The sequence below is a fragment of the Entelurus aequoreus genome, linkage group LG27 (assembly GCF_033978785.1).
Source record: "Entelurus aequoreus isolate RoL-2023_Sb linkage group LG27, RoL_Eaeq_v1.1, whole genome shotgun sequence".
NCBI lineage: Eukaryota > Metazoa > Chordata > Actinopteri > Syngnathiformes > Syngnathidae > Entelurus > Entelurus aequoreus.
Genome location: NC_084757.1, coordinates 27,314,700 through 27,328,993, shown reverse-complemented (window position 1 = coordinate 27,328,993; position 14,294 = coordinate 27,314,700). Strand labels below are relative to the sequence as shown.

At 39.8% G+C, this 14,294-nt stretch overlaps 1 protein-coding gene across 1 annotated transcript in view; it reads left to right on the top strand.

Moving 5' to 3' along the window:
- The window catches only part of LOC133644733 (cyclic AMP-dependent transcription factor ATF-6 alpha-like), a 66,142-nt gene extending 52,266 nt beyond the window's left edge, over positions 1-13,876 (top strand). Inside the window, exons 14-16 of the mRNA XM_062039450.1 lie at positions 1,571-1,682; positions 12,552-12,636; positions 12,824-13,876. Of these exons, the coding sequence (XP_061895434.1) occupies positions 1,571-1,682; positions 12,552-12,636; positions 12,824-13,011 (385 nt within the window). The 3' untranslated portion in view covers positions 13,012-13,876. The remainder of the gene's footprint in view (positions 1-1,570; positions 1,683-12,551; positions 12,637-12,823) is intronic.
- The last annotated feature ends 418 nt before the right edge of the window (positions 13,877-14,294 follow it).

Below are 14,294 nucleotides of genomic sequence, written 5' to 3'. Positions count from 1 at the left end.
CCAGTTATCAATAAACGTTAGTCCCTGCGTCCTACAGTAGCTAGCCAACCACTTGTTAAGCGAGACTAATCTGCTATATCTCTCATCATTGCCTCTCGCAGGCAGGGGGCCAGAGACAATTACTCGATGCCTGGACATCTTTCTGGCGAGATCACAAGTCCTGGCTATGTTTCTCTTTGTAATCTCTGACTGTCTCATTCTAGTGTCATTGGAGCCAACGTGTACAACTATATTCGCATAATTAGTGGTGCGATTAGCCTGTCGTACGTGTTTACTAGGCCTGTTGCGAGTTAGCTCCCTAAGATTAGCTTCAATGTCAGGTGCTCTGGCCCCGGGGATACACTTTATTGTGGCTGGTTTGCTAAGCTTTATGTTTCGGGTGATGGAGTCCCCTATAACTAAGGTGTGGTGCCCGGTAGACTGGGGTGTAGGACTAGCTAAAGAGCTAAATCTATTATGCGTCTCAACCGGTACACCGTAGCTTGTAGGCCGCTTAGGACTGCTACAAGCTGGGCTAGTTAGCTCGCTACAGCTAACGCTAGCAGATGTGTCCGCAACATCTAAAGTTACGACATTACTCTGCTCTAACTGGCGGACACGGCCCTCTAGCAGAGCCAACCTCTCCGTGAGTATGGTGCAAGACGCGCAGGAAGCCATTACTCACAGTGTTTTCTGTCACCGAGTGAAGTTCCTGCTGTCCTCAGGGAAGTGGTCGCGGTCTGTAGGAGTAGCTTCTTACTGACCGGCGCTGCCTTTCTCCGCGCTAGCTTAGCAGCTAGCTAGTTGATAAGGCATGAAGTGCGCAGAGGTGAACAGAGTGATGTCGCCAGGTTCTTCTTCTTTGTACTTTGTAAACACTTTAAATTTGAAGAGTTGCACTCATTGGGAAAGTGTTTATCCATCTTAAACAAACATAAATTTATGTCATATACCCGCAAATGTCAATACCATTTATGAACAGTTGAAAGTGATCTGTAGCAGTATTTTTTGTTGGTAAAGGAGAGTTGATAAGAGATTCTCATCACACTTAAACATATTTAACATGTAAATACTGCCTTTTTTGGTAATTTTTGCAGATGAAAATATGTTTTTAATTGTCTTACTATGGATACATTAGAATTAAATAAATATATGAATACATGCAAACTGTGAAATCAGGACGCTGGTGCAATGCTCAATGTTTATATGCGACATTACCCAGAGGGCTTAGCGGCGTAGACGGGATTGATTTGACAAATGTAATTGCCGATAATGACGCTTATTACCCAAAATAAGTTGCGTTCTTTGGACAAAGTTTTGAGGTCGCACGTAGTTTGCAGGGATTGGTTGAATTGCTGACATCGGACTGATTAGGGCAGAAGATGTGTTTTATAGTCAATGCAATCAATCTTTTCACCAGCTATTATTTGTAACTACCTCATTAGAAACCACTGAGAAGCTCATTTCACCTAGCAAGGAAAGTTGCTGTATTACAGAGTTGTATCATGAAATGATGGTCCAATTAATGTAAATAAATATGGATTAATAGTAACACCCGGAGTGTTTTTTAATGCATTATTCTCTTTTTAAGGACCCCTGGCCGTGAGCTACAAGTGTACTACGCACCCCATCACACGTACAACGACTTCTTTGGCGAGATCAACAGGCGTGGTGACACTTTTTACGTAGTGTCTTTCCGCAGGGTAAGTTTGTCCTCACGGAACCATATGTTGACAATCAACACGTAGTAATGGTTTCACTGCTGTAGCTTTTCCTACAAACTGTCCATAAAGTGACTAAATAAAGAAAATAATGTGTAATGAATGAATCATGAATAGCCTGTAAATAGGTTCCTTAACGTAAAAATTTCATGTGAAAGCAGGGCGGAGGTGGGGGTGATGTGAACACACCCAAGGGTTCCGTTTTCCCGGCCCATTTGCAATCATCCGGGCCATGTTTTTAAGATTTCAAGCATGACTACATGTCATTTCTCATCTTCTCACTCTTTCTTCATTAGAGTTTTTACCTCAGTCTGGGCTCTGGATCTGCTTTGGATTTGCTGTCTTACCATGATTAATAGTGGACATCACTTTCAGTAAAACTTCTTTGATCACGTTGGGTTTTAGTGCTGTCTTTTCTTCCCGGAAAGATATTTATAGAGGGCCCCAGTGTAACGTTATGGTGTAAAGTGCTAACCAAATAAAACAGATTTTCTTTTTGAATGACTCCAGCGCCTGTCAGACAGTACAATGAAACAGCCCAGTAAAGCTCCATCGTGCTTTTAAACAAAAACATTGCTAACAAAATTAAAGGGATATTTAGCTTCTTTCCCCTTGAGCGCTGCAATGCATTCAATAGTCTTGCTGAATGAGGTGGGAGTCCTAACACATGATGGTCAAAGATTAAGGCCCCCCTGTCACCAAGTCACACGGTACTTAGCTAAAAATAAAAAATAAAAATGTATATACAAGGCACAGTTATGTTACTTACTGTGCCTTGTATATACATTTTTATTTTCATTTTTTATTTTTAGCTAAGTACCGTGTGACTTGTTGAAAGGTGGACTAGCAAAGTAAGATTTTCATTGTACGGCAAACTGTCTGTTTAAAGGCCTACTGAAACCCACTACTACCGACCACGCAGTCTGATAGTTTATATATCAATGTTGAAATCTTAACATTGCAACACATGCCAATACGGCCGGGTTAACTTATAAAGTGCAATTTTAAATTTCCCGCTAAACTTCCGGTTGAAAATGTCTATGTATGATGACGTATGCGCGTGACGTCAATCGTTGAAATGGAAGTATGCGGACACATTGAATCCTATACAAAAAACTCAGTTTTCATCTCAAAATTCCACAGTATTCTGGACATCTGTGTTGGTGAATCTTTTGCAATTTGTTTAATGAACAATGAAGACTGCAAAGAAGAAAGTTCTAGGTGGGATCGGTGTATTAGCGGCGGACTATAGCAACACAACCAGGAGGATTTTGAGGTGGATAGCAGACGCGCTAGCCGCCGAACACACCTTAACTTCCTCCGTCTCCGGGCCGCCGACCGCATCTGTGATCGGGTGAAGTCCTTCGTCGCACCGTCGATCGCTGGAACGCAGGTGAGCACGGGTATTGATGAGCAGATGAGGGCTGGCTGGCGTAGGTGGATAGCTAATGTTTTAAGCATAGCTCTGTGAGGTCCGGTTGCTAAGTTAGCTTCAATGGCGTCGTTAGCAACAGCATTGTTAACCTTCGCCAGGCTGGAAAACATTACCGTGTAGTTACAGGTCCATGGTTTAATAGTATTGTTGATTTTCTATCTATCCTTCCAGTCGAGGGGTTTATTTCTTTTGTTTCTATATGCAGTTAAGCACGATGCTATCACGTTAGCTCCGTAGCTAAAGTGTTTCGCCGATGTATTGTCGTGGAGATAAAAGTCACTGTGAATGTCCATTTCGCGTTCTCGACTCTCATTTTCAAGAGGATATAGTATCCGAGGTGGTTTGAAATACAAATCCGTGATCCACAATAGAAAAAGGAGAGAGTGTGGAATCCAATGAGCCAGCTTGTACCTAAGTTACGGTCAGAGCGAAAAAAGATATGTCTTGCACTGCATTCTAGTCATTCACTCTAACGTTCCTCATCCACAAATCTTTCATCCTCGCTCAAATTAATGGGGTAATCGTCGCTTTCTCGGTCCGAATCGCTCTAGCTGCATTGAAAACAATGGGGAAATGTGAGGAGCCTTTCAACCGTTGACGTCACGCTACTTCCGGTATAGGCAAGGCTTTTTTTATCAGCGACCAAAAGTTGCAACTTTATCGTCAATGTTCTATACTAAATCCTTTCAGCAAAAATATGGCAATATCGCGAAATGATCAAGTATGACACATAGAATGGATCTGCTATCCCCGTTTAAATAAAAAAAAATCATTTCAGTAGGCCTTTAACTGTGCATATGACAATAAACAATCTTGAATCTTGAATCTTGAATCTTGAAGTGGGTCACAGGGGTGTTGGCATGGTGACAATGGTGACCGTGGTGGATTTCAAATAGCTGCTTAATATATATTTTGTCGCTGTAGGGTTGTTGGTGCCCGAGTGGTTAGCATGTCAGTTTCACATTCTCTTGGGCATCTCTGTTAATTTTGCTCATTATTGCCATGTGTGTGTGGGTTTTCTCCGTAATTTCAAAAACGTGCATGTTAAGTTAATTGGACTCTCTAAAGCAGACCTGGGCAAAATATGGCCCGCGGGCCACATGCGGCCCATTAAGATTTTCAATCCAGCCCTCCAGACGTTGTACATAATTATTTTTAGACCTTTAAAATCAAAACTGTAGGCGCCATTATGATGTGCAGTGCTGTTTTTAAATGACCGTAAGTCTTAAACTATAGAAAGTATTTCAATGGTTTAAATCTGCACTTTTGAGGGTAATAGGAGTTATTACGCTATTCTACATCACGAGGAACAAAGTAATATTTCAAAAGTGAGAAATTTGTTGTCAAAATTGGATCTCGAAATGATTAAAAGATGAGATTTTATTATTAAACAATCTACATTAACACCCACAAAAGTAGCAAAAATTGGTACCGTCAAATGCGAAAGGTACTAATCCCTATTACTGTTACATCATTGCAAATCACTTTTGCAATGGTGTGATTCCAACCTGACAAGTATAAACGCACCATTAAATAAGTTCTTATTATAGAGAAAATGTCACGTTGTAATTTCTGCCTTTATTTTGTTTCCTGGGTTTCAGGGTGTATATATTTGGTGAAAACGGGTGGGCTCTTGTTCCACTCAGTATGATGTGATTACAAAACTAGCCAGGCTTCTGGATTGAATTTGAAACCAATCACAATCAATTTGAACGTCTGTCTTTGGGGATTGTCCATACCTTTTCTCGTCCTCTCCCCGGCAGTTCTGCTCTTTGTGTCGTTGCGACACATTCCTATTGAAACCCAGATCACCTTTTAAGCCCTTAGCAGATACACAAGCACCTGTGGCCTTGAGTATGAAAGCAGTTGAGGTGATGGAAAATGTACCTCCTTGACAAAGCCAAAAACTGCTCTTACTTTTTTGTGTTATGGCACCTTCCGCTTGATGTAAGCGTGCATGTTTTGGGGTGACGTGGTGGAAACATTGCATGATTTCACAGAGGACCTTATCCAAAATGTTTCGAGGAAAATGTACCTGTCGCCATGGCAGCAACGGCTCTCATGTCAGCTTGTCTAGCCTGTAGGTCCCTTGATGATGAGCAGTAATGTACTTGATGTTTTCCTACATCGTCAAGAACCCTCTCATTGGGGGGAACATTTAATACTCCCATTGGTAGGGTCCAGCTTTTTCTTAGTGCCTTGCAGTGCCAGAAGCATATGCCAAACAATAAACTCTTTTAATTTTAACTACTAGTTGCAATCATCCGGACCATGTTTTTGATTAATACTCAATTGGTAGTATTGCCTTTGGTGAATATAAACACTCTCCTTTAAGTGATTGACAGTGCACTTAACACAGCATTACTGCACATTAAATCTCAATTATATTTTAATAAGTGGAACTTGCTCGCGCGATTTCAAATTCCACCAACATTTCCAAGAAAAATATGCCTCCAAAGTTGGAGAAGAACTTGGAGGTCCAAGCGTAGAGGCGTACAATTTATTGAGACCTCCGCTTGGTGAGCGTCTCAAGGATTAAATGGCGGAGAGGAAAAATACAGAGGTACCTCAATTTAAGACCATGAATTGATTTACGTGGACCCCGACTTAAACAAGTTGAAAAACTTATTCGGGTGTTACCATTTAGTGGTCAATTGTACGGAATATGTACTGTACTGTGCAATCTACTAATACAAGTTTCAATCAATCAATCAATCAAGAGTGTTTTGAGAGAAGAACTATCTCTTGACTAATTGTTATGCTTTAAGTTGCAAGCAAAAATTTGAGTTACAAGCATCATCCCAACAGTGAAACCCTTAAGGTCGGCCCAAAACATCTGATCTTACTCGCCAGCTAGAGATGGAAATAATTGTTTTCCAAGCATGGGAAGGAAGAAAGCGAGTGTGAAGGACAGTGCTGAGAAGAAGTGGATGATATTCATTGAATTAAAAAAAGAAAATTTCCAAAATGACTGAGCCTGCAGCAAACTTGGTAAAGCCATTTGAGCAGATCACTTATCCATGAAAGAGTGGACATTTATCCATGAAAATAAGGAGAAACTGCTGATGTTGTTTGATGAACAAGCAGCTAGAAGGAGGGACAGTAGTCCACTCTCCAAGTTAAATGATGTACATTATTATTACATTACTACTGTATTTGTTAGAACATTCTATTCCTTTGTTTTTATACAATGTTTCTTTTTAAAGGCTTGTTTTTCTTTTAAAAAAGACATGGTACACGTTAAAATTGTGCTGTTTTGTGGGGACCAAGCACCAATTAAATTAGTTGAAATTAATTTAAATGGGAGACATTGATTTGCGATACAAGTGTGTTGAGTTGAGAGCTCTGTCACAGAACCAGTTAAGCTTGTAAATTGAGGTACTACTGTACAATAAAAACCATATATCCGGAAATTATGCACAACTTTGGACAGTAGTACAGTACCGTTCAAAAGTTTGGGGTCACCCAAACAATTTTGTGGAATAGCCTTCATTTCTAAGAACAAGAATAGACTGTCGAGTTTCAGATGAAAGTTGTCTTTTTCTGGCCATTTTGAGCGTTTAATTGACCCCACAAATGTGATGCTCCAGAAACTCAATCTGCTCAAAGGAAGGTCAGTTTTGTAGCTTCTGTAACAAGCTAAACTGTTTTCAGATGTGTGAACATGATTGCACAAGGGTTTTCTAATCATCAATTAGCCTTCTGAGCCAATGAGCAAACACATTGTACCATTAGAACACTGGAGTGATAGTTGCTGGAAATGGACCTCTATACACCTATGTAGATATTGCACCAAAAACCAGACATTTGCAGCTAGAATAGTTATTTACCACATTAGCAATGTAAAGAGTGTATTTCTTTAAAGTTAAGAATAGTTTAAAGTTATCTTCATTGAAAAGTACAGTGCTTTTCCTTCAAAAAAAAGGACATTTCAATGTGACCCCAAACTTTTGAACGGTAGTGTATACGTACAGTATCTCCGTTCAGGCTGTAAAGTACAATATAGCTAATAGGGCTGTGAATCTTTGGGCATCCTACAATTTGATATGATTCGATTCTTGGGGGTAACAATTTGATTCAGAATGATTCTTGATTCAAAATCCATACTTTTTAATAATATTGGGTGCCAGTTCTATGATTAACTACATTCCTCCATTAACTAGACAAACAGCTGTGATAAATGTATATATTACTTAAAAGAAAACTGGTTTTGATTAATGAAATTCTACTCAAACATTTAAAAAAGTTAAATACATATAAGGCAACATGAAAAGTATCCCACACTTCTCTTTTCTATGGTAAATCTGTACAGCAAATATGGGCATCAACAATATGATTTGCCTAAGTGGCTAGAAATGACAGATAAAAAATAAATAAATAGAAATTTAAAAAAATAATTTTATATATATATATGTATATATATATATATATATATATATATATATATATATATATATATATATGTGTAAATATATATCTTTTTTTATATATATATATATATATATATATATATATATATATATATATATATATATATATATATATATATATATATATATATATATATATATATATATATATATATATATTTTTTTTTTTGATTTATTTAGAATCGTTTAAGACAGAATGTGTGCAGGAAGTGAAGGACCTTTGTTTAATCCCTGGCTTTGTTTTGTATTTAAAAAAATATGTTTCTGTCCAGGCTGTTCAGCGCTGTGTGGCTATAAATCTACGGTAATGATGGATATGGACAGGGTATTAATTGAAAGCATGATGTCTGTGTTAATAGCACTTAAGACATTTCGCTGGACAATATATTGTCCCACAAATTATTGCCGATAAACAATATTGTCAGCATTATTTTAAGACCAAATTAAGCAGTAATTTAATTACAAAATTAATGCAAGTTACCTTTTTAACCAATAGTTTTGTTTCTAATAAACGTTTTTTTCAAAAGCTTTTAATTATCCTAAATAAGGGAGGAAACACAAATAAATACAATAAGTGTGAAAATAAAATAGACTTTCAAACTCTCAGTTATCTTTTGCTGGCTTTTTGTTGTTGTTTTTGCAATCACTTTGTAACATCTTCAGCACCCTTTTGATGGACTCATCTCTGTCATTCACTTTGAGGCTGAAATATTCCCACACATATGGCTTTGCAATAATCTTTTTTCCTCGTGTTTTTTACGTCTCGCTAGCGAGGCTCTGTCCTTTCGTGTGTGTAAACAAGCGGTCCTGCCACCGCCCACCGAAACAAAAATGTTGGATGGATGACAAGAGCATTTACTGTAATTGTTTAATCCTGCTATTTAATAAAAGCTCTCAAGTGCTGAGAGCGACGCACAGAATGAATCCTCTTGTACCCGATTTTAAAGCAAGAGAAAGAAAGAAAGCTTACACATGGACAATCGGACATGGAAATGTCCATCCATCTATCCATTTTCTAGCTGTTCCTATCGGGGTCGCGGGGGTTGCTGGAGCCTATCCCAGCTGCACTCGGGCGGAAGGCGGAGTACACCCTCGCCACCTCATCGCAGGGCCTACACAGACAGACAGACAACATTCACACTCACATTCACACACTAGGGCCAATTTAGTATTGCCAATCAAACTATCCCCAGGTGCATGTCTTTGGAGGTGGGAGGAAGCCTGAGTACCTGGAGGGAACCCACGCAGTCACGGGGAGAACATGCAAACTCCACACAGACAGACCCCGAGCCCGGGTATGGAACCCAGGACATTTGCATGTTCCACCTGTATGTATAACATAATGACTGGGTGGGAGGAAAACATGCAACTTTTCGCTGACTGCAATTGAACATTCACCTACCGAATATCAGGAGCATTGTGGCAAATCATGCAAGATTTTGACCACAAACTTAGTCACTGCTCAGTGATATTCGTGTAGCGCAGAGCTTATCAATAATTTTCTGGAAATGTATTCATAATTAATTCTGCAGAATGCTATTTCTTCAATTTGTGAAAATGTATAGTTATGTAGTACAACTTCATTATTTTACTCAAAGTGGCCATATTATGATTTCCTTGTGGTATACATGACATGTAATGGTGGTTCTTTGGTCAAAATGTTGCCTAGATTATATTTTCCAGATTTTTTTCAAGCCGCTTTCTGACCGTCTCTTCAGGGCGGTTTTATTACGTGCCTCCACTTCGACGCGTCTTCTCCCCCTCAGCCATGTTGTAGCAATAAGCGCTTCCACATCAAGTCTAAGTTAGAACTTTACGCTACTTTGTATTAGAAATAGCTACAGCGGCGGATGTATGTGCATGTACGAGCCAGTATTTTCCCACAACAAGAGGATAGAGAAAAAGAAGTAGCTAATTGACTGCAGCGCAGACTACAAAGGCAGACTTGTGCAAAGCTCTTCGAGTAAAACTTTACCATAGGTGGAGTGTCAGGTTCAAACACTGATGACATCTATTAAACAAGACAAGAAGCAAGGAATTAAACAGACAAAATTCAATTTGGCTCAATTGAGGAGAAACCCTTACACCTGTACCCTTGCACAGTGTCACCACGCTCTGACGAAAGATTGTACGCCTCCTCTTTTATTTGGACTTTCTCTGATTACATGGCAACAGTTGTTTCTAAGGGAGGGGGGTCGTAAACAGCCATCACCTTTGATTAAAACCAGTTTAAAAAAAAGGTTGTAAAACAGTTCAAAGAAAAGGTGCCTGGAGCTTGGGCAGGTCCTGCTTTCTCTCGGCTTTGTAGATCTCGGGTCAAGACAAAATCTTTCTGCGGATTACAATACATCAAAGAAACAGAACCTTCATGTCGCTCCCCATCCTACACAGTGGAGTTTTACAAGCCTTTTGTTTGGTAGGATCAAATACAGCTTTTGTCCTCTCGCCGGGAACTCATTGAAACACAAAGTTTTGTGATAACTTAGATACAATTATTCTGACATGGAGATTGGAAAAATGTCACAAATTGGGTAAATTCCAAACGGCTCGTTTGGAGGAAGTATGAAAGAAGTTTTATAAATATCTCCGTTTGCCAAATAGGTCCCCTTTAAATGCTTAGTAACATGGAATGCTTAGTAACATGGAAAGGATCACATAACTCTTTGACCACATTGTTATTTGATAAAAAGTATATCGTACTACACAGCGGTGAGGAGCAAACTGCTCAGTCAGCATTAATACCGCTGATGAGTTCATTGTAAACAACAGTACACATATGAGTTTCACACCAACAGCTGAGCAGCCCAACATTTTAAGTTTGCGTGCAGAGGTGGAAACGGCTGTTTCTGTTGTCCATCTGCTGTCATCTTGCTAACCAGGAGGTTGCCTTCAGCCACGGTTTCTTAAATTCCACTGCAGGGTGGCCTGGCGCTAATTTGAGAACACGGTAGTCATTGGCTGTTTAGACCAGTGTTTTTCAACCACTGTGCCGCGGCACACTAGTGTGCCGTGAGATACAGTCTGGTGTGCCGTGGGAGATTATCTAATTTCACCTATTTGGGGTATAACATTTTTTGCAAACCAGTAATTATAGTCTGCAAATGATGTGTTGTTGTTGAGTGTCGGCAGAGTAACCGTGTAATACTCTTCCATATCAGTAGGTGGCAGCAGGTAGCTAATCGTGATCACAATTTTTCAGACGACAGCGGGAGGCAGTGTGCAGGTAAAAAGGTGTCTAATGCTTAAACTGAAAAATAAACAAAAGGTGAGTGCCCCTAAAAAAAAAGGCATTGAAGCTTAGGGAAGGCTATGCAGAACGAAACTACAACTGAACTGGCGACAAAGTGAAGAAAAACATAATGCTGGACGACAGCAAAGACTTACAGCGTGTGGAGCAGACGGCGTTCACAAAGTACATCCGAACATGACATGACAATCAACAATGTCCCCACAAAGAAGGATAAAAACAACTGCAATATTCTTGATTGCTAAAACAAAGCAGGTGCGGGGAATATCGCTTAAAGGAAGACATGGAACTGCTACAGGAAAATACCAACAAAACAGGAAAAGCCACTAAAATAGGAGCGCAAGACAAGAACTAAAACACTACACATAAGAAAACAGCAAAAAAGTCCAAATAAGTCAGGGTGTGATGTGACAGGTGGTGACAGTACACCTACTTTGAGATAAGAGCTATAGTGTTGCATGCTTAGTTATGGTTTAAAATCATATCCGACGACTTTTTATTGTTAATATTGAGTTTCATATTTTAATGATTTCTGCTGGTGGTGTGCCTTTGGATTTTTTCAATGAAAAAAATGTGCCTAGGCTCAAAAAAGGTTGAAAAACACTGGTTTAGACGACCCACCAAGTGACTACAGGAAACTTGGTGGTTCATTTGCGGGATTTTAACGTTTTTTTTATTAACATTCTCATTGTCTTCGCCGTAGATTACATGGCAGTTAAGAATGTTGAGATGTTTCTTAAGACATGAGTTATTAAATAATAGCCAGGTTTTGACCCAGGAACAGATGATTTCCAATATTTGTGTGCAAATGCACGAAGCAAGAGAGAATTTATTGTTGACACATTTTGTTTTGTTTCGTGGCTCCTGTGGTTTTCAATTAGAATTTAAGTGGTTTGGCTCCAAATATATACCATTGTCCCTTAATTCTCATATGTGCTGTAGAATTTCTCTCAACATTGCGTCACGCCCTAGCCCTGCGCTTGACGAATATCGCCGAGCAGTGACTAAGTTTGTGGTCAAAAGCTTGCACCCATTTGCCACAATGCTCCTGATATTTGGTAGGTGAACGTTCTATTGTAATCAGAGAAAAGTTGCATGTTTTCCTCCCACCAGATTGTCACTCAGCCATTATGTTATACAGGTGGAACATGCAAAGGTCCTGGGTTCGATCCCCAGGCTCTTGGTCTTTCTGTGTGGAGTTTGCATGTTCTCCCCGGGTACTCCGGCTTCCTCCCACCTCCAAAGACATGCACCTGGGGATAGGTTGATTAGCGACACTAAAATTGGCCCTAGTGTGTGAATGTGAGTGTGAATGTTGTCTGTCTGTCTGTCATGGGCACTCCACTCATCTTTCTCAAGAGGATGTACTCGGATTTAAGCCTTTCCTCTCTGTCTCACAGAACCATTATTTACAGCGCCAATAACTGAATTACTTTGCAATTATCATCTCTTGGGGATTAAGGACAAAAAGTGCTTAGTTAGCCTTGAGGGAAAATGAAATATTTTGATTATAGGCTGCTACATGGAAACTGGGCTTAGTTTGTAAGAAACAAACACCGTTGACCTCAGCACGGATCGTTTCACCACCCTAAAATTGAGGAATCCTAGCCTCCTAATGTAGTTTGCCTCTACCATATAATCTTTGAACGGTTTGGTTTTGGCCAAAGAAGCGAGCGTCACATCTAATTTACAGCCGACTTTGCTGCCCAGTGAGAATTCTCCTGTTTGTGTGTTCTTAGGATCATCTGCTACTTCCTGCCACCAACCACAATAAAGGAAGTCGCCCCAAGATGTCTGTGGTGTTGCCAGCCATGAACATAAACGGTAAGTAACTCTTGTTATTATTTAACAGTTGTGGAAAATGGATCTGTCAGCACTGCAACAGATGAATGGCACCAACACACTGTTGTCATATTCAGTACGTTACGGTGATCGAGTGCGTTTTGGTACCAGTTGCTGCATCAATTCATCTTCCTCCTTACATCTGGTGCCCTTTTTGTCACGTCCTCAGGCTTCTCCCTCTCAGCTACATTAAGCCGAGCTGCGACGTGGCTGCGCGGCCACCGTCCAAACCAAATACAAGCACGCAGGCCCAAAGATAAAGAAATGCTTTGTCAGTATTGTGATTTCCTTTTGGCTTGGGTGCTTCATAACTTGCACTTCAAATCATTTAGACAAGTGCCAGGCCTGACATGTTGATAGAATAAAAATTAAATCTAAAAAGCATGGGGTGTTCAAAAACTAGAAAAAGCACAACTTTTGTGAGACAGTTTGCTTTTAACCCCAATCTTCCCTAAACAGTTCTCAATACTTGGCCATGACACTGCCAAACCCACGGAGTTCTGTGCCAGTCTTTCCACTTTTTAACAGCCCAGTACTTTGAAAATGAGAATATTCTTCCAATGCCCCATTTTTACGGCAAGGTACATTAACTGCATGACTGTAAATCACATTTGAGCGCCTTCCATAAGTTGTGGTTAAAATTATTTGTACCTTGTTAGCATCCATGTAATACAGATATCCTGAAGGTTTTATATTCATTGGACAAATAGTCAGTGACTTACGGATAGGGATGGGTACCGAATCCGGTACTTTTTTGGCATTGACCAACTCCCACCGATTCACGCGAAATCTAACGGTGCCATGTTTTGGTACCTGGATTATGTGTGAGGTTACGCCCGACTCAGCTGCCAACTGCGATCACTCCAGCAGCATTGACAGTGGACTCAGCCAAACTACCTCTCGGTCGTGTTGCAATATTCAATGCCAACAAAGAAATTGACTCAAAAAACACCCCAACGTAAATTAAGTCAAGCTCCAGTTTTCCACAGATGCGCTAGTACATTGGCTTTGTTATTGACATGCGATTTTTATTTTTTAATATCAACACTTTCAAATGTGTTAATGAAAACTACAACTAAGATGCACTTTACAATCAATCAGCTGGTGTTTATTTAGTACAATACTTACAGTAATAACCCTTTGGGAGGGCGCAACAGACAGCAACGACTGAAATGACACACCACAAACTATACACTACTCCCATTGCTATTACTTTATTCATTATTTTATTAACACACACAATGTACTGAAAAGTGGTACTGTTGAGTACCGTTATCGATTCCCAGGTACCGGGAATTGGTTCAATTGTGAATGGTACCCATCCCTACTTATGGACAATTAGTTACCAAGTCCTGCAAAGATGTTTTGTCAGGTAGCAGTCATGTTTTTCAACCAACCGTGCTCAGATTTTACGAATATGTGCATGTCAGTAGGGTTGGGTATCGTTTGAATTCGTACGATTCCGATTTCTTTGTTTCGATTTCGATTCTCGATTCCGATTCTTCTTGTACCTGTGTTTGACAGGGAGTCCCTGGAAGGTGGTATGTATTTTGGGTTGAGAGTTTTCACCATATCCCTGCAAACATAAACAAACATGTAATGTTGCTGTTACTGTTTAGCCCAGTATCAATTAGCTTAGC